This window comes from Arvicanthis niloticus, chromosome 10 (genome assembly GCF_011762505.2).
Source record: "Arvicanthis niloticus isolate mArvNil1 chromosome 10, mArvNil1.pat.X, whole genome shotgun sequence".
NCBI classification, from domain to species: Eukaryota; Metazoa; Chordata; class Mammalia; order Rodentia; family Muridae; genus Arvicanthis; species Arvicanthis niloticus.
In genome coordinates, this window is record NC_047667.1 from 46,116,156 (window position 1) to 46,139,850 (window position 23,695).

At 34.0% G+C, this 23,695-nt stretch overlaps 1 protein-coding gene across 5 annotated transcripts in view; it reads left to right on the forward strand.

Moving 5' to 3' along the window:
* Cop1 (COP1 E3 ubiquitin ligase) overlaps positions 1-23,695 on the forward strand; it is a 104,712-nt gene that overhangs the window by 9,557 nt on the left and 71,460 nt on the right. For 2 of the 5 annotated variants that reach the window (XM_034513169.2, XM_076941442.1), the window contains exons 3-6: positions 3,236-3,333; positions 8,600-8,676; positions 9,417-9,536; positions 11,467-11,535. In XM_034513169.2, coding sequence (XP_034369060.1) covers positions 3,236-3,333; positions 8,600-8,676; positions 9,417-9,536; positions 11,467-11,535 — 364 coding nt within the window. Of the gene's footprint in view, positions 1-3,235; positions 3,334-3,446; positions 3,490-8,599; positions 8,677-9,416; positions 9,537-11,466; positions 11,536-23,695 lie in introns of all 5 variants that reach the window. The other 3 variants (XM_076941444.1, XM_076941445.1, XM_034513170.2) reach the window with 3 other exon arrangements.

Here is a 23,695-nt window from a genome sequence, read left to right on the forward strand (position 1 = left end):
GGATAATTACATCTTTTCAGAATTTTTTTGTTATCTTTTTTCCTTTTTATACCTTTGAAATCTTACTTATCCTTTCACAGTTCATGCATATATAATATCCTCTAGTCATAATTCCCTCCCCATTGTCCACTCTTACCATTGTCCACTCTTACCACCGTTGCTTCCACCATATCTCTTCTACCAAAAAGTCCCCCTCTTACTCTCATGCTTTGTTTTTCTCTATTATTTTGGTTATTTGAAAATTTCATACATGTATATATTATGATTACACTTTCTTTTTCTCTCCCCCCTGTTCCTACCAACCCTCTGCATTACTTCTAGTCTTTTCCTCAGCCTTATGTCTTTGCCTGTCTGTCTGCTTGTTTTGTGGCCTCACTGCATTTAATAAGGGATGACTGCATGAACACAGGCAGGCAGTTATTTACTTGAACAAGGGCTGCTTACCAGAGGCTGCAACCCAGGAATATGATCTGTGCCTTATACCCTGGCAACCAGTAATTGCCTATAGGACCTGGAGGAAAGGGAACTTGTGAGTCCTTCCCCCGTTTGTGATGGTTTATTAATGGGCCCAGTCTTTTGAAGGTTTGTATAGGTTGCCACTCTTGCTGTACAAAAGTTAGGTCATGTCTAAAACACAGTTTTTTGGTTTTTTTTTTTCCCCCAGGTTTTTCAAGACAGGTTTTCTCTGTGTAGCCTTGGCTGTCCTGGAACTCACTCTGTAGACTAGGCTGGCTCCAAACTCAGAAATCCGCCTGCCTCTGCCTTCCAAGTGCTGGGATTAAATAAAGGCGTGCGCCACCACTGCCCTGCTAAAACATAGCATTTTACAGTACTCTTTCCCATTCTTTCCCATTTCTGTTCTCTCTTCTTCCGTTTTCCCTAAGTTTGGAGGGGAAGGGATTAAAGATGTTCTTTTGTGGCTGACCATTCAAAAATGTACTTTTTTTTTTTAGTGCTTTGACTAGTTATAAACTTTTTGTTAGCATCTAAAATATTCTCCTTTTATCTGTCAACCCCTCTCATCTTTGTATCCACCCAGGTTCCTCCTTCATAACTGGTTTTATTTGATGTTTGGTAAATGCTGCCAAACTCTTCTCATGTTTATTTCCTGATAATAATTACTCACCTTCTTTTTTTCTAAGACTTTTTCACATTGAATTCTTTGTCTATTGTATTTGTGTATCTCATCATGGGTCTTTTTTTGGTAAAAATGAAAATGAAAATGCTTAATATTATTTTCTATACTGATACTTCCATGTAGAAAATGTCTAGTCAGATTTGGAGCATATCTGGTGGTCGTAGTCTGGTTGTTGTTGCAGGAGTGATGACAGTGTTTCTGCAGCACTGTTCACATCGTTTGTTTAGTAGATACTGGAGTCATTATGGACAGACATTTATTCCAACTTTAGGTCTCTGTGCTTTGCCAAGCAGTTCCTGATTGTCTTGAAAGTAACAAATTTGAAATTAAGGTAGTAGAGAAGTAGAACAGTAATACCTGATGGATGGAGGGTAGCAAGATAAAAATTAGTAGCTGGGCAATGGTGGCACATACCTTTAATCCCAGCCTTTGGGAGGTAGAGGCAGATGGATTTCTGGGTTCAAGGCCAGCCTGGTCTATAGAGTGAGTTCCAGGACAGCTCGGGCTATACAGAGAAACCCTGTCTTGAAAAATAAAAAAAACAAAACAAAACAAAACAAAAACCCCCAAAAGATAAAAATCAGCATCAGTTTATAAAGATGAAGTAAATACATAATAATCTGGAAAGAAAAGTTATGTTTTCTTTTTAGAAATGATTTTTGTAAGTACCTTTCTAATTTCTTAGAAATTACATTTTTTCTGATTGTCAGAATAATAGAAACAAGTTAAAACAATCTACAAAGAAATGTCTCCCTTATAGACAGAAGTAATGCTAACATTATACATGATTTTAGCCTATTTAAAATATACATATATATTAATGAGACAATGATTTTTTTCTCATGTCAATTTGATATTTTTCTGATAAGGTTGAACAATAGTTAAGAGTATGTATATTTGCATTTATTTACTTATTTAGGCAAGATAACATACAGTTATAAATGGTCTATTGTAAAGAATCTTGCTATACAAATCTATCAGACTGAGTTTGATCTCTAGAAGTCATGTAAAGGTGAAAGGAAAGAACCTGCTTCACAAAGCTGTACTTTGGAGGAGGGGTGTGGGGTGGGGGTTCTAGGGAGGGGAAATTTGGAAAGGGGATGACGTCTGTATTGTAAATAAATAAAATATCCAATAAAAAGAAAAAGCTGTCCTTTGATTCATGGCATATGCCTCCCACTATCACACACATATAGTACTGATGAAATAAGCAATTTTTAAAAAGCAGTATACCACAAAAATATAAGAAAGGACATTGCCTGTAATATATATTATATATTATGAATATATTTTGTAATAATTTATAAGACATATACACATATAAAATGTGATTTTTTTTTTATTGCCAGTATACCATTGCATTGAATTGATAACTGCAGATTTGGTCAGTTTGTATGTCTAATTTAGGTTGCTTCTCTTATAGATTTCTATTATGATGGTTAGCTAATTCTGCATTGGATAGCATATGTGATTCCTGATGATATATCTCTATAAATAAAACTATAAATAAAAGTTTCTATATTAAAGGGACTATAAGAACTTAAGGTTTTTTTTCCTGCATTTACCTTTTATGAAAGTTGTACTGGTTGCATTTCCTTCAGCTATGTAAGATTATGTCTTCTGGAGTTTAACACTATTTTATTTTTCTATTCTTCTTAGTAAACATTAGCACCTAATTTTGAATCACTTTTTTGTTACTAATGAAGATGGTTTTCTCATGCTTAACTAGATTTTTGTCTTTGCTTGAGTATCTAGATAGAATAGTATCTTTTAGCTTATTTGAACTCTGTGTGTTATCTAAGGATATCATTACTCTAAGAATATGAGTAGTTTGCTTAACTAGACCATAGGCATTTGCTTTCCTAGTGTATAATATAAATTACATAACCTAAAACTTAGTTCTCATTCACATTTTATATATAAATTTATAAATTGTTCAGTCAAGAAATGTTTTAGGTATTTTGTTTTATAAAGATAAAAGTAGAAATAAATGTTATATTAGTTATGTTGAAAGTGAGAGTACTAATAGTATTTTGTGACAGGTTTGTTAATTTGTCATTTTAATTAAGTTTGTGTTTTTTCCCTCCATGCTAATAGCTACAAGTGTATTCATCAGAGTTTGGAGGACAATAATAGATGTCCCAAGTGTAATTATGTTGTGGACAATATTGACCATCTCTATCCTAATTTCTTGGGTGAGTCTTTGAAATTGTTTTTATTATACTCTTTCCACAAAACATATGCTAACAGTAGCTTATTCAGAAATTCCAACTCAGAAGTAAGCACGTTTTTCTCTGTTACTCACCAGGGTGCTTTCATCTTCTTGGGCTATGGCATAGACTCTATACATGGTTAGTACCATTTCTTGTTATATTTCAGTTCCATATAAGCAAACCCCACACGCCCTTAGAATTTTGTACACATGTTTGGACAGTATGTAAGGTTTCAAGGAGTTGTCAGAGGTTTAGGACAAATTTAAGTAGTATTGCATGTTTCTGTGTTTCTAATGACAATGTAACAGTGAGAAGTAACAAAGGAAATGTTTGATGGGGAGGGAGAACATGTTCTTGGTCAGTGTTTTCTGATAGAAGGGGAAGATCAAGTATAGAGATCCCTGGATGTATGTAGAGTGTATGAAATGGAAAGGCTCCCAATAGGAAGAGGAGGAAATAAACACAGACTTTGATATGGAAATGTAAGAAGTGGAGTATAACTTTAAGTATAAATGGTAGAAACTTGGAACTAATGTAGTCAGGTGCTAGTTGTAAATTTAACAATTAATGTTTTAAGTTGGATGTAGTGGCCTGTGTTCATAACCAGCACTGGGTAGGCTAATGCAAAGGGGGCAGTGTGTGGTTCCGGTAGACTCTGTCTCAAAATAAGTTACTAGTTTTATATACTGAATGTCTTAAAATTATAGATCCAATTTCAGTACAAATTAAGGAGTAATGAGTATTAAAGCACAATAAATACTAAGACTAATCTTATATACCAATAAAATATATAAATAAATCTTGATGATGACTAGTTCCAAGAAATGCCCTTCCAGTGATGAGCAAGTAAAAATGAGGTCTCTGAGCCTGGGAGCTTCGAGGTTGCTCAGGACACTAACTACTCTGGTAGAGGTTTGTAGCTTCCAATCCACCTTCATCAAAGGGGAGATGAGAGGAACTGAAGGGTGAGTTAATGGCCAATGCCCCTGATTTAATCAGCCCCTGCAAGTTAATGAAGCCTCTGTAAGAACCCAGAGTGATGTCTGGAGTGGAGACATGCATGTTGTTGAACCTGTGGAGGTACTAGACGAGTGGCATGTGTGCCTGGAGAGTCGGAAGCTCATGTCCTTCCTACAGATCTTATCCAGTTGTACACCTATACCTGGTTCTTTACTTCTGCCTTTAAGGTATCCTTTGTAGTAAATCAGCAAACAAAAAAACAACCAGAAGACTATGAAAAAGCGAACTTACAATACACAGATGATATACTCATTAAAGTGGCTGCTAAAAAGGATTGCAAAGTCGTGGAGAAGCTGTGTGTATAGTGTTTGTAGTAGACAACAGTATAATGTTTTCTGAAAACAAACCAAAGTTTTCATGATGTAATAATTTTCTGTATGTAGACACCAAGAATAATTTTAGAGAAGTATGTGTGCATACACATTCACAGTATCATTCACAGGATCCAGGAGATCAGCTAAGTGGATAAAATACAATGTAGAATATTACTTAGACTTGAAAAGGGAGGGAATTCTGAAACTAAACTCCCTCAGTATACTCAGTTCCTTATTTCTCTCCTAGGTTGTCTAAGACTATTTTATTTTCAGGGCCTAGTCTTTAGATTTTCCCCACTTTTCACCCCCAACCTATTTGTATGTGTTTCTGTTTTTGCAAAATTTGTAATTCAAGTTTTCTTAGGTTTGTTGTGAATCAGCCTCTTACTTGCAAACTTTATTATCTACATTAGATCTGGCGTGGTGAGCACCTGTAATCTGCCAGCACGTCAGAGGATGGTGTAGGGGGACTTTTAATTCAGTTTAAGCCTGGTCTGTACAGGAAGGCTCTACAGTGTCTGTCTCTCCCCTCCTCTTTCTTTCCACTATTTCACACACTTTCCCTCTCCCTTCCTCCCTGCCTGCCCCTCATTCTCATTCTCTCTCCCTACCCCACACTCCTCTTCCCATTTGTGTATCTCTCTGTCCCACAAACACATTTAGCCAGTCAGACCTCCTGTTAGGCACTGTGTTATGTGCTTTATAGCTATGGCTTTATTTTCTGGTCATCTTATACTAGTAGTATTATGCCTATTCTTCAGATGGCAACACTGAGACGCAAACAGGTTGTATAAAGGGTAAATAAAGGTTTTACCTTTTTTTTTTTAACCTCACTTTATCATTTTTTTTAACCTCACTTTACCTTTTTTTTTTCCAGTCTTTTTCTAAGAACTGATTGCTTACCCAGTTTAGAGATACGTAAATCTGAATATGAAAGTCTTAAAAGCCTCATGCCAAATGGCTAATATATGTAGATTTTTATTTGAAGAAACTTCTGCTTTATTCTCATTTTAAAGTGTAAAACCAAAAAATATTTTTCAAGAAGTTCTATATAAAAAAATGTAAAGCATACTTAAGAAAAATAGATTAGTTCTTTTATTTCCCAGACAAAACTGCTGCTTATTTAGAGGTACAATTTTAAAAGAGAAAATTTGTTCGGTTCTTTGAGAATTTCATACACTGTGCTTTGGGTCATAGTCACCACCCTTCTCCCAGTTCCTTCCAAATCCACTCCCACTTTGCTATCAACCTAGCCTTGTGTTTTCTTCTTCTTTTTAAAATCAAGTCCAATTTATGCTGCCCATATATTTTTAGATGTGTGACCTTCTACTAGATGACAGTTAAATTTAGGTGTTGGTTTAATACTGTGTTCATTTACAGAATAATAGCAGTTTGTTCTTTCCTGGCCCCTGTGACCCACTAGTCACAGGTTTTAGGCTGACAGTGGTGCTGGGTATTGTTTCTTTTTGTTGCTTGGGCATTAAATTCAATCAGAAAGTGGTTGGTTACTCCCATAATGGTTGTTCCACTAATGTATATATATAAATGTATCATATATATAATGTACCATACATATAATGTTACACACACACACACACACACACACACACACCAGGCTGTTAATGTATATCAAATGGTACTTTTCTCCTCCAGCATTGTGTATAGCACCTTCTTTGAAGAATAGTGTTTAAAGGGGAAAAAACCTGTTTCAGTATCTACCCAAAATTCTTTTTCAGTTTTAAAGCTTATTTTGCTTAATTACATTATTCCCTTACTAAAAATGTTTACTTTGATAAGATTTTCTTTTTCTTTTTTCTTTTCTCTTCTTTTCTTTCTTTTTCTTTTCTTTTTTCTTTTCTTTTTTTTTTTTTTTGTGGAGCTTAGTTTGTCTTTGAACCTGTAATCTTACCATGCCAACTTTTCAAATGTTGAGCTATAGACCTGTACTACCACCACTGGCATTTTTTTTCCCTCTTTTGAGTGTAATCTTTCTATGATAGTATAGGTTTCATACCAATTAACATTTTTTCATTTTAGCCTTCATTTTCTATTACTATTTTACAGTTTGCAACCTTTAAAACTTGATGTAATAGTGTTGGAAAAAAATCAATCAAATACAATGGCATGTGAGACTTTAAATATGGAATAATACGCAATATTGTAACCATTTATATCAAAATTCTTATTCACATGCTTAATAACTTAGTGTAATGGAAACATTACATTAACATTAAACTTTGTCTTACTCTTTTAAAAAGATTGGTTTATTTTTATTATAGCGTATGACTGTTGTGTTTTTATATATTTATGTGTACTAACTGTGTGCCTAGTGTCAAGAAGGCTAGACAAAAGCATTGGTAGTTGTGAGTTGCTATGTTGGTACTGGGGACTGAAGCTGATCTTTTGTAAGTGAAACAAGTTTCCTAACTACTTAGCTGCATTGGTAACCCCACTGTGGTTTATTTTTACTTGTTCATTCTTCATGTGTTATTTCAAAATCTCTCTCTTTTGTAGATTGTAATAATTTTGTTAGGTGTTTGTTTCCAATCAGACTGATGTGTTAATTTCTGCTCTTAACATTTAACTGTTAATCTTCACAGAACTATCCTCTTATGTCTCTTGGGTTGATCACACACATGCACAATATACACTTTTATCTGTATTCATTTTCATTCATCTTTTTATTTAATAAAGAGCATAGCATATTTTGGTTTCATTCTTACTTGGCCTTCATATTGCCTGTGTATTTTTAAGTTTGTATCAGTGATAGTATTGATTATTCAATTATTACAACTACTACATCATATATATTTCTCATAGTAATTTGAATTATTTGAGGCTGTGGATCATTTCATTAATTTTTGAAGCATCAAACCTAAAGTTTCTTTGGTATCAATCTTGATTTATTTGTAGAGTAGATGATATTTGGCATTTAATTTCTGTCTTGTTCCATTTGTTACCCAAGTAAGTTCTGAATTCTAATAGAGATTTAAGCTTTTTAGTATCAGTTGGCTGTAAGAACAAACAACAAAGCAAAACATCCCCAAATACAAGTAAAGTGCCTTAAACATCATTTACATTGTATTCAGGAGAATTTTCAGAGCAAATTCAGTGCTTCATTGATAATGTTAAAATTCTTTCTCTTATGACCATAAGCCTTCGTCCCCTAGAACTTCAAAATGTCCTTAAGACAGTTCAGAAATCATCTTATTCTAGAGACAGGGAAATAATTTTTTATATACATCTGAAAGACAGCACATTTCTTATTGTTTAAGACTGTTTCAGGGCTGCACATGGCATTTCTGTAATCTGGAGAGGCAGGAGCATCAGGGGTCCAAGTCAGTCTTGGTACATAGTAAGACCTTGTCGTAAACTTAAAACAAGCCACATGACTTCTTTGGCTTCATATAAATTACTGGCAAAGAACAGACGGGCTAGTTTGGCTTAGATTACTCACACCATGGCTGAGAAGAGATTTGGCATCTCTGAAAGTTATATGACATCTGAGATTTGGACAAATAATTATATTACTAAGAAGGATGAGATGGATTTGTATAATTATCAGTGTCCTTCGAGGGATATATAGAAAAGTTACAGTCAAGTAAAAGTCTTCAAATCTTGTCTTTCAGAAGGCACTTAAATGTTTTCACCTGGTGAAAAATTATCTTTCTTGAGTGACATATAAAAGAGGGGTATATATTATAAAGAATCTTCTGTAGAGATTGTAGTAGAATATGTATACAAAATGATTCCTAATTAAAAATAGAACAAAAGCTACTAATTTCTCCTTTACATTTCTTTAAATTTGAGACTCTTGTAAAGTTAAAATAAAAATCCACCCGAGTAGAACAATTAGAAGATAAATAAATTTAACAAAAATACAAATTTTGTGTGCTTTTTACTTTTGTTTTCAGTGAATGAACTCATTCTCAAACAGAAGCAAAGATTTGAGGAAAAGAGGTTCAAATTGGACCACTCAGTGAGTAGCACCGTATGTTTCAGCTCTTATTACTATTTCTATTTTTGTTTGTTTTACTATGCTGCAGATTGAACCCAGGGTTTCATATATAGTAGACAAGTACCCTATGAAGTAAGCAATATTTTTTAGCCCTTCTTACTCCGATTTCTACTAAATTAATTTTAATGTTTTATTTCATTAATAGATAGTAGTATCTATTAAAGAATGGACTTTTCAAAACAGGAGTTTATTTAAGAGTATGATACTCAAATAAGTAAATAATAAACTTTCTTAAGTCCATTGTCTGTAATAGTTTATTAGACTATCATTTGCAGGGTCTGGTGGTGTCACAATAGATAGTTTACTTATATCTAACATTTGAAGGGTCATATGTCAAGGTATTGTGAATAAACTGCTCAAAGTTTCTTAAGTTAAAGGATTAACCCCAAACTATTGAGACAAGTAAGCTTAAATTAATATTTTACCAACTGCAAGGCTGGAAATACTAGCGTTTTCATTCATAATACTTAGAAATGTCAACTTAATATTTGTCTTCTGTGTACCTCTTGTATTTGTTAGCTAAATTTATTCAAATCAGAGATAGTGTTTAAATTGTATCTCCAGTAATTGGGGAGAGGTGGGTTAGAATGTGAATGTAATTTTGCTTTTGGTATATTAGAAAGATTTCTTAAATTTTTGTTTTAGAATCTAAAGTTGTCTTGTTAAGGTGCCATTTTTTTTTTTTTTTTTTTTTTTTTTTTTTTAAATTTTAGAATGGGCATAGGTGGCAAATATTTCAAGATCTGCTAGGAACTGATCAAGACAACCTTGATTTGGCCAATGTCAACCTCATGTTGGAATTATTAGTGCAGAAGAAAAAACAACTGGAAGCAGTAAGTGGTGCCTGAACTTAAAAGATACTTTGTGTTAAATGATGATCTAGTTATTATATAATGAAAAATACCTAGAAAGGTTTGAAAATAATAGGCCATTTTCAGTAACTGATTATTAGATCACATATGTAAAGGCATTTCTCCAGCCCGTTTTGTAGGCCCTAAAGCAAATGAATAAAGGATAATAGATTTTCATATTTTATAAAGCTGTGTACCGGGCTAACGGTGATGTAACAAAGTTACGAACTTTAAGTTATGTATTGTGGAGTCTTGAGATTGGGTGTATCAGGTGTCAAATTTAGTACAGGTTGGGGATAGGAGTGAAGTAGGTGGAGGATTGGCAAGATACCTCAGAGGATAAAAAACGTCCATGCCATGCAAACCTAATGACCTTAATTCTGTCCTGGATCCCAGTGGAAGGAGACAACTGACACTAAAAAATCGTCCTCTGACCTCCACAGGAACACAGACACACACACACACAGACACACACAGACACACACACACACACACACACACACACACACACACACACACAGAGTGATTAGGATAAAGAAGCAAGTAGAATCAGTGCTCTCTTCCTACTTAGCTGAAAGTTCCTTCTCTGCCTCAGAAGAAAATAAGATTTCATTCCTCCTTCCTATAGCACGAACTCATTTTTATTATTTAGGTCTTTGTTAAATCTAATCTCGTACCTTTTTTGTTTTTCTTATGTTTTGGTCTTTTTAAAAAAATATATAATTTTTTACATATATACATATGTATAATATACTTTAATCATTTTCTATTCTAGTATCCTCTTTACCTCCCCCCTCCCACCAAACCCCACCTTTCCAATAAATGCCCTCCTGCTTTAATGTCTTGCATGTGTGTTGGGAGAGATCAGCAGCATTTAAATAAGAGCACAGAGCTCAGGGAGTATTTACCGAGCAAGGAAATGTATTGTGCCAACAGTCTTCCATTAACAACTTGTATCTCCCTAAAGGAGTGGTGCGTGCTGATGGGCTCAGTCCTTTGGGAGGCCTTGTATAAGGAACCACTGCTGCTGTGAGTTTGTGTGAAGCAGCTGTGTGTTGTCCAGAAGGCAGTGTTTGACAGTGAGCCTTCTTTTCTGGGAACTTTTGTAAAATAGTAATATCAGAAATTTTAGACCTGACCAAATGACCATTGTAAGAGTGCTTCAGATAATTCTGTTGCATAATAAGATAAATAAAAGTTTTGTTAACCTTTATTTTCCCTTTCAAACCTATGTTAGTTTACATTTGTTTATAAACTGTCTCTCATTATTCTGTTTTTAAGTGTTGACATATATTTATTCTATTCATCTGCACTTCCTTAGTTGATTATATGGATTTTAGGATATTCATCTAATGTCATGGTCATACTGATCACATATCAATAAAATCTTCATTTCAGTTGCCAATTTGGGGTACTTGTTATTTTCCCTTTATGGTTTTTATTTATTTTTGTGTGTGCATGTTTTCAAAGGTTTGGTTCTCATCAAACTTTACAAAAATATTAATTTTCTTATCTATGTGAGTAGATGCTACATGACTTTTTCTGGGCAGTGTATTTCTGTTTAACCCAAATACAGGATAGTTTCATATAAAAGGAACTACTATTTCATCAATTCCAAATAAGGATTACTTAAGAGAATTCTCAAAGGGAGCTGTTCTACTCCCAATAGCTTTCTCTTCTGACAGCAAGAGGCTCCTGAGTCTTCTCCCATCCACCTATGAATGCTAGTAGGACCAATCTTGTGAGAAAGGCATACATTTCTTTCCAATTATTAATGCTTATCTCAGCAAATAAAATTTTTTTATTACAACTAGCAGATGGGAAAACATAGTAGTACAGTAACATTTATTCAGTTGTTAATGAAAATTTTGAACTTGTGTTTGTTGAAAAAAATAAAAATTTTCTATTCTAGGAATCACATGCAGCTCAGCTACAGATCCTTATGGAATTCCTCAAGGTTGCAAGGAGAAATAAGAGAGAGGTATGTTATTTCATGTTTGTTTAGTTTCCGTTATGTCTTGTATCTGTTATATGTAAGCATTCCAGGCTAAAACATGTTTAACTATTTTAATTTAAAAGCATTTAATTTGATGTTGTTTTCTTAAGCTTTGTTATTTTAAAAACCTGTATTTCTTTTGTTCTTTTTTTGTAGTTTTTCTTTTTCCTTTGTATTTTGTTTTGGATTTTAGGTAAGTCTCACTATGAGCCTGGCATTCCAACAACTATAGCTCAGGCTGGCCTTGGATCCATAAAGATCTGCTTGTCTTAGTGTCCTGAATTCTGGAATTAAAGGTGTATGCCACCATGCCTATCTCAATTTAATATTTTCAAGATTTTTTTTTTTGGACCTATACTGTAGAGTTTTTAGTGGATCTTATGGCTAGTGGAGTGCTTGCCTGCCATATGCAATATAAGGTCCTGTGAATCACAGTCTCAAGGACTGCCAGCTTACCATAATGATTCATCTAAAAGCAATAAAAATAGAAAATAGAACCATCGTGAATTTTTCTCAAAACCAGGAAATTTAAATAAAATAAATTTAAATAAAATCTGAGGAGTTGCGGCTTTTCCTATGGGGGGAAGTGCATGTGAAAAGAATAGTTAAAACCTGTTTGCAATTTCTTAAGTCATACAGGATACCTAAGAGACAATTTTGTCTTCACTAATATATAACCAGGATGTTCTAATTTAATACACACATTTCTTCAGCTCTTTCACACACATAATTTGCGAAGATAAATTCTTTGCTCTCTTGGCAACATATAGAAAGTAACACTGAAATTCGAGTTTTTCAAATCTCTTTTAGAAGCTGCTCAAAAGGTGCTTTTAATTATTCAAATTTTATTTTTTAATTAAATTATCTACTGTATACTATGTTCTAGACTGTTAACTTAAAAATAAAAATGAGTAATGTTTTTATTGTGATAAAACTACATATTTCCAGTTTTTCTTCTGGTTATTTATCTTACTAACATCTTTGTTAAGATTTGGGATATGCTGCTGTGAATGGTTAAATACTCTTTGCATGGTTTGTGACTTCCCTATTCTAACTTTTGTGGAATTTTATTTTGTATATTTATTGACAGAAATACTATCTTTATTACATATTTAGATTCACTTGTCTCTTGGTGGTTTTGGTGGGAGAGCAGGTAATTGTCAGCTATTTATTTACTTAAATTATTCTATAGAGTTGTGCTTTTTTAAAGTTAAAACAAATTTTTATTTTATATGTATGAGCGTTTGCCTGCATATATGCAAATGTACTACAAGTGCACCTGCTGCCAGAGGCAGTCAGAAGAGTGGGATAGGTCTCACTGGAACTGAATTTACAGATGGTTGTGAGCCACCATGTGGATGCAGGAAACTGAATCCAGGTTCCCTGCAAGAGGGGCAAGAGTGCTTCCTGCCATCTCTCCAACCCACATAGTACTTAAGCTATTGATTGAACTCATGGAGTCAACCTTAGGATCTAGTTAAAATGCAGTTGGTTTTTTTTTTGTTTTGTTTTGTTTGTTTTTATTTAAGGGAGTCTTTGGACCCCGACTGTATGCATTTCTAGCAAGTCCCAGATGATGTAGAGGCCCTTGGTCCTTGGATCATATGGAGTAACAAGACTGAAAATAGATCTTGCATGGATTTTCTTTTTTAAATGCAGAGTGTACATTGTGAGCCCTCTGCCTCCTGTGGGAAATTTTTTATAAAGTATATGAAATTTCATATTTCTTACCTACCTTACTTGTTAAACAGAATGCATGAAAAATTTTTGCAGTCATTTTACATGTTTCTTTTTGACTTAGACTTACTTATAGCTTCCTGTAAATGTTATTTTGTTCATTGTAAAAATCTTTGATAATGAATAAATGCATCAATAAAATGAATAACCCACCTATATTAGGACATACGGTAGTTAAGTGAAATGGCTGGTAATTTTCTATATATGGAAATATGTGAAGTTCTTATTAGTTATTGAGTTGTTTTTTTTCCAGTGTCCTTTTAAGCATTAACAGTTAAGTTTTTATAGCGATAAAAAACAGAAAGGGATGGTAATTTTACCTCACTTTTAGCTCCACCATGTTTTATTGATTCTGGTCAAAGACCTGAGTCTAGTGGGTTAAGACTAAAGACTTCATTTCTCATTAAATGTCTAGCTGAATCAGCTTCCTCATTGCCTGAATCTGCCCTAACTCTCCAACCCCTCACAGGGCAGTGTGGAGGTGGGTTGGCTTAGTTTGGAACATCCACTGGATTTGTGTTACAGTAAGGGATCTTAAGCTCAGGAGGTCTAAATCTGGCTAGTCTTTGTTCTGTAGAGAGACACTGTTTTTATTAGTCAGAAAATGAGTCTGTCCTCTTCCTTGGAGCAGTTCTATTTAATCTATGAATATTTGTGTACAAATAATTTTGAACAAAAACTGTCTTGAAGTATAAAACTTGGAGTGATGAGTTGAAAGGAGAATTGTCTCCCGACAGTAACTTTTCCTTGAGGTTCTGATAGGTCTTTTTTCTGGTAGCCAATATTTTGTAGTAACCTTCCTGTGGTACTTCATTGAGTCATATAGCATTGTGTACTGCTTTTCTGTTTTTGTCATTAAGCTTCTTGGGGATTTATATGGGGGTCTTTTAGCTTGACTTAAATTGAGTCTTAATAGCCTTTGGACTGATTTCCTCTTGTGCTATATATTTTATATAGATAGTTTACTTTAAAAAACTATATTGGATATTGGAGCCTATAGTGAGCGGTAAATATTTGTTAGTATGTTTTTTTTTGTGTATCCATGAGTTTGGTTATTTTAGTTTTAATTATTATAAGTAAGGAGCTAATTTATTTAAGTCTAAAAAACTAATATATTTAATTTACTTTGTGGGGTTGGGTTAGGAAGGGGTGTCATACATAGGTCAGAAGGCAACTTTAGAAACTATGTTGGGTGCTACCATGTGTGTCCCAAAGGTAAGCTTAGATCATCAGACTTGATGTCTGTACCTTTACCTCTTGAGCCATCTCACAGGTCTGACACCTCATTTTTATATTAACGCTTTAGCCATTACTTCTTTGTTTAAAAAAGCCATAGCCCTGTTCTAAACTTTATAGGGAATTCCACAAAGATGTGACTACTAAGAAGAGAGGTTCTTTATTGGCTAGAGTCTACCTATCAATAGCATTAAATATTTAGATGAATGTTTTAGTTTTTCTTCATAGTTAGAATGGTAGAAATTTGAGTTCCAGGTAAAAGCAGTTGTATCCATTTGAATCTGTATTTGAATTATTGTTAAGTATTTTACTTGATATATTTTTTAAATAGACTTTTTGGCAAATTTTGGAACTTCTTTATTAGTTTATTTCAGTTGGAATTTGAATGAGTTGAATTTTAGCAATTTTATGTGAAATAAAACATGGAAGATTGTATCAGTTAAGGTTATATTTAAGAATAGAATAGCATGTACATAGCTTTCTTAATTACACAGCAAAGCATTGCTGGGATTCCAGAAGCTACCTGCTTATACTCTTTCAGATTTCTTTCTTACTTGCCTGCTCGCTAACATCCTGATATTTATGGTTGTAACTTCCCATTCTTGAATGTGTTGCTGCTAAAGTATTTATAGTATTTATAGTTCTCCAGTTTGAGCTTTATATAAACGTGCTTGTACAGTATTTAATCAGACCTGTTTACTGTAGCTCAGTGTTAAGCCTGTATGGATATACATGACTAGCTGACTGTCTTAATTAGTTTCTCTGCTGTAATAAAGAACACAATGACTAAAGCAACTAGGGGAGGAGAGGGTTTATTCAGCTAGCAAGTGTCAAGTTGCCTTCCAGCACTGAGGGAAGTCATGGCAGAAGTGAGACAGAGGCTATGGAGGAGTGCTCTTAGTGGCTTACTCCTCATGGTTTTCTCAGCCTGGTTTTTTGTTTTTTGGGTTTATTTGTTAATACAACTTAGGACCACTTGCTCAGGGGTAGCACCACCTGCTGTGAGCTGGGCCCTGCCTTGTCAATCATTAATCAAGAAAATGTCCCCACAGGCCAATCTTGTGGGGCAGTATTCTCAATTGAGAGTCTCTCTCCCCAAGTGATTCTAGCTTGTGTCAGGTTGATAAAAATCTAAGTAGGACATTAACTGATTCTATTTCAGTGGTCAATGAATTAAGTAAATACTATTTTTATAAACATAATTGTTTGTGGACATTCAAGTTGTTTTTAATTGGGACTGTACATAAACAATGTCAATATTGTCCAAATGTGTATATTAGAATATTTACTTGTGGGATATATATGTGCGAATGGAATCAGCAAGTCATAGGGTATGTATATCTTTACATTAAAAACAGAATACTGTAATGTTTTACTGAGCAGTGCTCCTTGGATTGCATAGTCCTTCTATAGACCTGTATGGGTGTTTGTTTGCATTTACTCTTGCCAGAAGCTGTCAGTGACATTACCTAGTTTTAGAGTTGGAATTTGGGCATTTCCTTGATGGCTAACAGAGCTCTTTGGAATTATGTTCGCTGGCTCTGCGGATTATCTTGAGTGTGTGTCTGAAGTACTGATTACATAAGACCTTTTGTAGCTTTCCCCTTTTTTGTGGTTTAAGTTGTTTTGATATAAATTCTTTGTCATGTTAATATCTTACACAAAGATCATTTTCCTTGCTATTTGGAATACTATTTTCTGTTGTCTTATTTATGTTGTTTGATAGATAGAAGTTTCTAACTTAAAATTATTCAAATTATTTTTCTTACAGTGTCTTTTGTGCTAGGTAAAGAATCTTTACCTGTGGTCATGAAAATTTTTCTTGTACTGTCTGTCATTTGAAGCTTTGCTTTGTTATCTTTCACATTTGGGATTCTGCTTTACTTGAAGATTTTTATATATGGTGTGATATTTAGAGATCTTTTTACATGGATCCCCAGCCATCCAAAGATTCTTTACTAAAGCCCATCCTTTCCCCCATTCTGGAGTTTTTCACCTTTATTCATTATGCATCCATGTATACATGTACATGCCCCTGGCTCTCTTCTGATCCCATGCTCATTTTGTCTGTCCTTTGGGAAGTACAATATTAGATACTAGAACCTAAAGTGACTACTTTTCTTCAAGAAACTTTTGGCTATTAATGGCTCTTTGTATTTTCTTACACGTTTGAATCAGCTAATAATTTTCATGTTAAGTCTGCTAAGATTATTATTGGGATTACATTGACTTCAATAGACAATTGGGAATGTATCTCTATAGCATTGTGCCTTTGAACCCATGAACATGGTATTTCTACATACTTTTATATCTTACAAACTATTTTTAAAATTTTTGATACTTTCAAAATTTATTAGTCTTCCACATCCTGTATAGATTTTATGATTTCAATGCTAATGTAGATGGTATCTATGTCTTTAATTTTATTTTCTTATTGTTGCTGATACATAGAAATTCATCTGACTTACATATTTTAATCACCAGCAACCATGTTAGACTTTCATTAATTCTAATTTGTAGATTCTTTTTTTGTTTTCTATGTACACATCATAATCTGCAATAACAATTCAATGTCTTTCTCTATGATCCTTATATCTTTTATTTATTTTTCTTGTCTTACTCTGCTGGCTAGGACATCCGGTACAGTGATGAATAGAAGTGGTGATAGCTGGGCATCCTAGTCTTGATGCTGATCTCAAAGTGAAATTCGACGTGTCACCATTAGGTATGGAGTTTTCTGTAGGGTTTTGTTGTTGTTGTTGTTGTTGTTTTTTAGGGTTTTTGTTTTGTTTTTAATCATTCAAGGAAATACATTTTTATTCCCCTTGAGTAAGTGGATTTTCTTTTCTTCAGTTATGAGTGGGATTGAATATTCTTTAGGAGTTTTGCATATCTGAGGTAGTCATAGAATTTATTCTTTTCATTTTGTTAATATGGATAAATAACTTTGATTTAACATCAGAAAGTCAGTAGGTATAGTGACCAGCCATCAAGATTGTCCCAGGGTTGTCTTTTCTAGAATGTTTTTTATTCTAGGAGATCCCACAGGGTAGTTTATCTCTTTACTCGAAATCAACCCTTCTTATAAAGCATACCAAGTAATTATGTGTACTCTCATGTGTGGTTTTGATTGTTAGTGCTTTGTTTAAATTTTTTCCCCCCTTTTTTCTATTGGAGACAGTTTCTCTGTGTAGCCCTGGGTGTCCTGGAACTCGCTTTCTAGACCAGCTGGCCTCGAACTCACAGAGATCTGCCTGGCTTTGCCTTCCAAGTGCTAGGAATAAAGGTGTGGGCCACCATGCCTAGCTTGTTAAAATATTTTTATGTCTATGTTCATGGGTGAGAGTGAAGTTGTGTTTTTCTTACACAGATCTTGTGCAGTGCTGTAAAGATTGTTAACGTTGACAAATGACTTGGAAAATGTACACTCCTCTGGTTTTCTTTTGTGAGTCAGAATTCATGCATCTATGATGCATGCCTCTTTTGAATATTTAGACATCTAGCTAGAGAAACCATATACTGTGATTTGTTTTCAGAAGATTTTGATTATTGATATAATTAAATAGTTACATGCTGGTGCAGACTTTTGTTGGATGCTTATGTTACAGTTGTTTGAGAAATTGTCTACCACGAGGTTTTGGTGGAAGTTTGTTTTAATTTTTTTATTGTCAAAACTTAGTGACCTTTTTTTTTTTCTGATAGTACCTATTGGTTTTTTTTTGTATTTTTTATTCTTGACTAGTTCTTTACAGGGATATATCAGTTTTATAAATTTTATCCTAAGAATTAACTTTGGATTTTTTTTAGCCTGTGTTCTGTTTAATTTTCTGTTCTTTATTACCATTCCCTTGCTCCTTGGCTTTTTGCTTGTTTCTTATATACTGCTCTGAATGTACTTTTTATGTAGATTTTTTCATGCAGGGGCTTATGGTTGTATTTCCTTCTTTTTGTTTTAGCTACATCAAATGGTTTTTGGACTGTACTTTATATGGAACTGTTTTAAATAGTGGATTACTTAGATAAAAATATTTGAATTTGAAGATTTTTATATTTTCTATAGTCATTTGCTGGTTTAATGTACCATAACAAAACAATGTGACTTTTATTTTTAATGTTTTAATTTTAACCTTTTCCTTTTTGAGAGAGGGCCTTTGTAGCCTTTTGGCTAGCCTTAAGCTAACTACATAGCTCAGGCTGGCCTTGAGTTCTCAATCTTTCTGCCCTAGCCTTTCTATTATTGGGATCTCAGGTTCGTACTCTACACATTATTTGCACAAAAATGATAGGTTTTATTGCGACATCTTCAATGTACAGGTAATGTGCTGTGATTATTTCTGCTTGGGATAACTCCTTTACTAGTTTCCCTTTTACTTCTGCTTGGAGATTCTTTTTGGTACTGAACATTAAACTGGGGTTTATGCATACTAGGCAGCTCTACCACTGAGCTTCCAGGCTTCTTCTTATCACTCTGTACCCTCAGGCACACCTTTAATTTGTGAAGAATCTTTTTGATTTGGTTCAATTCCATTTGTTGATTCTTGCTGTTGGAGTACTGTTCAGACAGTGTTCGTTGGTGATGTTTCTTTAAGTTGTTTTCCGTATGTTTTCTCCTTATAGTTAGATATTTGGTCTATTTTGAATTGATTTTGTTTTTCTTTTCTTTTCTTTTTTTTTTTTAAATCCTGAGTAAGTGGTAGGGATCTCTTTCTTTCTTTCACATGCAAATATCCAGTTTTCACAGCATCATTTGCTAGAGAGTCTGTTTTTCCTAAGATGTGTTTTGGTGCCATTGTTGAATTCCGTGGAGATATAGTTACATGAATCATTTTTGGGTAGTCTGTTCTAGTCTTGCTTGGTTTTATGTGGTAAACATTTTGTTTTCTTCATTGTAGCACTATTGTATAATTTGAAATTATGTATTATATTTTTAGCTTGTTCTTTTAGGTCAGGATTGCATTAGCTATTTGGAATTTTAGGGGGTTTGTTCTTTATTTCTGGGCAAGTATCATTGGAATTTTGTTAGAGATTACATTGAATCTGAATTTTGTTTAGTGACACCACCATGTTTACAATACTAATTTTGCTGATCCTTGAACATGAGAGATGTTTATACCTTCTAGTGTCATTTAATTTCTTTCTTCGGTGTTTCATAGCTTCTCATTATAGATTTTTTTCCTTCTTTGCTAGGTACATTTCTTGAAAATGATTTAATTTCTTTACATAAATATTTGCCATCTGGCAGATTGTAAGTTCTGAAATAGCAAGTATAATCTAGTGTAAACTTGTGAAATGTGTGTTTTTAACTTCTTACTGAGTCTTTGTGATCCTGCTATATTGATTCCTGAAGCTTTGTATTTGAGGTGATTTTATCTGACTGTATTTATAGAGCTACAGTGTGCTCCTGTGTGCATGCAAGTGTACGTTTGTGCCTCTGTCTAGAAGTCAGATGACAACCACATGTATCACTGAACTAGAACTTGTCAAATAGGCCAAGCAGGTTAAGCTAGGCTGCCTCAGCTTCCCCAGTACTGGGATTATAATCATGGGCTACCACATCTAGTATGCGTTTTAAAAATACACTTTGTCTCTTTTGTGTTTAGACCTAAGGTAGATCTACTATAAACAATACTGGGCATGTAGGCCTGTCACTTTATTGTTGTTTTGTGTTCATCCTGTTTTGAATTTTTTGTTTATTATATTACAGTTGTTTGTATTGGAGGGGCTATCATGGATGTGAATGAAGTTCAGAGGACAGCAACTTCAGAAGTGTTTCTCTCCTTCCACTGTGGGTCCAGAGATAGAGCTGAGCTCTTTTGTTAAGTGCTTTTCTTGACTGAATCGTTTCATTGACCTGTTAATATATTTTTCTCCGTATGATTTTTGACCAGGCTTTCAAAATTCCTTTCAAAATTTTGATTTATCTCTACCATTTTGGGGGTGGGGGTGGAGTTGTTTTTAGGCTGTAGATTTTACATAGTTCAGTCTGGCCTTCACCAAGCCAACGATGACCTTAAACTCCTGATTCTCTTGCTTCTAGCTCCTAAGTATTGGGATTATTGGCCTGTACTTGGCCATTTGAATTTGTTTCTTTCTTAGTACATCTCTTTGTGTAGTTTCCCCGCTCCTCCCCCAGTGTTTGCACTAAATTTATAGGAACTTGTCTTTTTGAATATGCATGTACACACTAGTATGTGAGTTCGTGTGTCTGTGTTTGTATATATTGGGAGTCAGATGATGGTGTCAGCTGTTTTCCTTAGTTGCTCTCTATGTTATATATTGAGGTAGGGTCTCTGACATGAAACTGAGGTCACAAAATCAGTCACCTAGCCAGCTTGTTCAGAGGCTCTCCCTGGATCTACCTCCTACATGCTGGGATTATAGGCAACCTGCCATGCTTGCCCTTCATTTAAGTAGGCTCTAGGAATCTGAACACAGGGCGATCAGTCACTGAGCTGCCTCTCTGGCTCCTAACAGTTTGTGTCTTATTGTAGTGTGTGTATATTGGTATTGCCATTAATCTACATTTGCTTTTAAATAAACTGTCTTGTTTTCCCTATTTGTTCATTTACTTCTTTATTTATTCTTTTGTTTGTTTCTTTGTGTTCTTTTAAACAACTTCTCTGGAAATGCTGAATGATGTCTTAATATCAAGCCTGCCATTAGATACTAAGTATGTCTCTTATTATTTTATGGAACAGTAGGGTTTCTTTAAACTTTGGTTAAATGTTTTGTTCTTGGTAGTTTCTCTTTTAGAATTAGTATACATTGACCTTTGCTACTTTCTTTTGATTACCAGCTTTTTCTGAGTCCAATATATTATTCTTTGTTTATTTTGATGACTTATATGTATTTTTATTCCAAGTGATATTGCTATAAGGTTGAATTCACATAATGAGCTTAATATTCACATATATTCACATTATCAAATCAGTAGTAAAAGTTCAAGGAAGTGAGTGCAAAAGATTCTTACCTCTTATAAAAACTGTCAGTAATAGAGAAGTCTTCAATTTCAAACTCTTTGTTTTTATAATGATTCTGAGACTTTAAAAAAAAATTTTTTTTTTACACTGTTCAGAGAGTACTTGCCACCGATGTCTTAGGGATATGTTCTGAAATATTGTTGTCATTTAATCAGCCAATTAATTTTAGTAGCTTCAAATTTCACAATTGTATTAAGTCAAATTTGAATGAATTTTATTACTCAAGTTTGACTGGCTTTTACTTACATGATAGCAGTTTACCTTTATGGACTTACTTATTTCTAAAATAGTTTTGGACTTCTGTTTTATGTTATGATTCTTCCTTTGGGGATTATGATACTTATAGGATAAGTAAGTTTAGCACAATTCTTTCAAATATTTGTGTTTTGTCTTCTGTTTACTAGTACTAAAATATTTTGTATTGATATCTTGAAATCGAAATGCTTGAATCTAATACGAAATTTCTAAGCAGTTTCTTTTCATCAGATCTCTTTTTATCTTAATTTCATCACTGACATCCAAGATAACTTTTAACATCTTTTTTATATTTATTAGGATAGCACTTGTACCTTGGTTAATTGTTTCCTTTAAAATAGAGTCATATGAAATTCATGTACATGCCTGGGTGTTTTGACTGCATGGATGTCTGTATATCACATATGTGACTGTTACCTATAGAGGCTAGAGAGGGCATCGAATCCCCCTGAACAGGAATTAAACAGTTGGTTGTGAGCTGCTAGGAATCAAATCCATGTTTTGAAGAATATCAAGTGCTTTACCTGCCAAGCCATCTTTCTATAGCCTTAAAATCTTGGTCTGTAAAGTATTAATTATTTGATATTGGCCATTTTTTTTGTAATTCATCTTAAGTATATAGCAGCCTCAGGCTGGTGAGATGATTCAGCAATTCAGAGCAGTTGAGAGGGTGTGTGTGTGCATGTATCTGTGTGTCTGTGTCTGTATGTGTCTGTATCAGTCTCTGTATATTAAAATAGGTATAATGGGACACTACAAAGATGAGACAGAAGAATTGACTGTTATGGCAATTCAGGTGACATGTGAATACCCTCTTATACTCCCAAGTTCCAATATTTTATAAAAATTATTAATTTGATCCTGGTTATATTAATGACCAAATGTGATGTGGATTATCTATGTTGATATAGGTTTCTATGTTGAGACAGGTTTTATTTTAACTGTTTTTAGTATTTATATTAAAGAGCCCTTAGAATAAAACACTTTCTAAATAAAGATATTTCTGAGTGATGCATTTCAGAATAATAAAAATATGTAAGAGGTGACCATGAGAATATTTTGTTCATTTAAAAGTCAAAACCACTGGAATTTTAAATGTCCGTGAAACAAGATTTCTTTAAGGATGAAGAATAATGGGATGTTGTAGCTGGCTAAAAAGGTTGAGAATCATTAACTTCATGACTCTTATGTGAGCTGTACTAGAGTACTTTGTATGTATGAGTGGAGGACAAATAACAATGGGATGACTGGAGAGGAAGTTGTAGGTTTGTGTACTCTGAGTCTGGGGCATTAAAAATTGGACAGTGTGCCTGGCGGTGGTGGTGCACGCCTTTAATCCCAGCACTTGGGAGGCAGAGGCAGGCGGATTTCTGAGTTCGAGGCCAGCCTGGTCTACCGAGTGAGTTCCAGGACAGCCAAGGCTATACAGAGAAACCCTGTCTCGAAAAACCAAAAAAAAAAAAAAAAAAAAAAAGGACAGTGGACCAACCTTTATTTGAAACTACCAAGCTGTCAGCTAGTGTCTTCAAGTAAGACACTAACAAGTGTTTTAGTTAGATAGAAATGCTGTTAAACTTTTTAAGATTGAGCAAAGTTATCTTAAAGTAGATACAGTGTTGAGTTGAAAACGTGGTAATTCTAATCACTTTTTTGTAACCATTTATTTCTCTGATAAATATATCTTCTCCCTTGATTTGGTTGCTAATTTTTTTTCTCCTTCCAGTTAACAAGTGTCTTATATTAGATTTCCCTAGTGTCCACTCTTTGCTTCATTGTTTCTGATTAAATTGGGTGATTACATTCATTACCATGGATCCTTTTTATTATATCCTTTCCTCATAGCCTTAGCATTTGTCCTTATTTATTGTCTTTACCTATTGTAAAACTCTGTAAATCATTTTAGGCTCCATCTTTGACTTAAGATCTGATTTCACTTA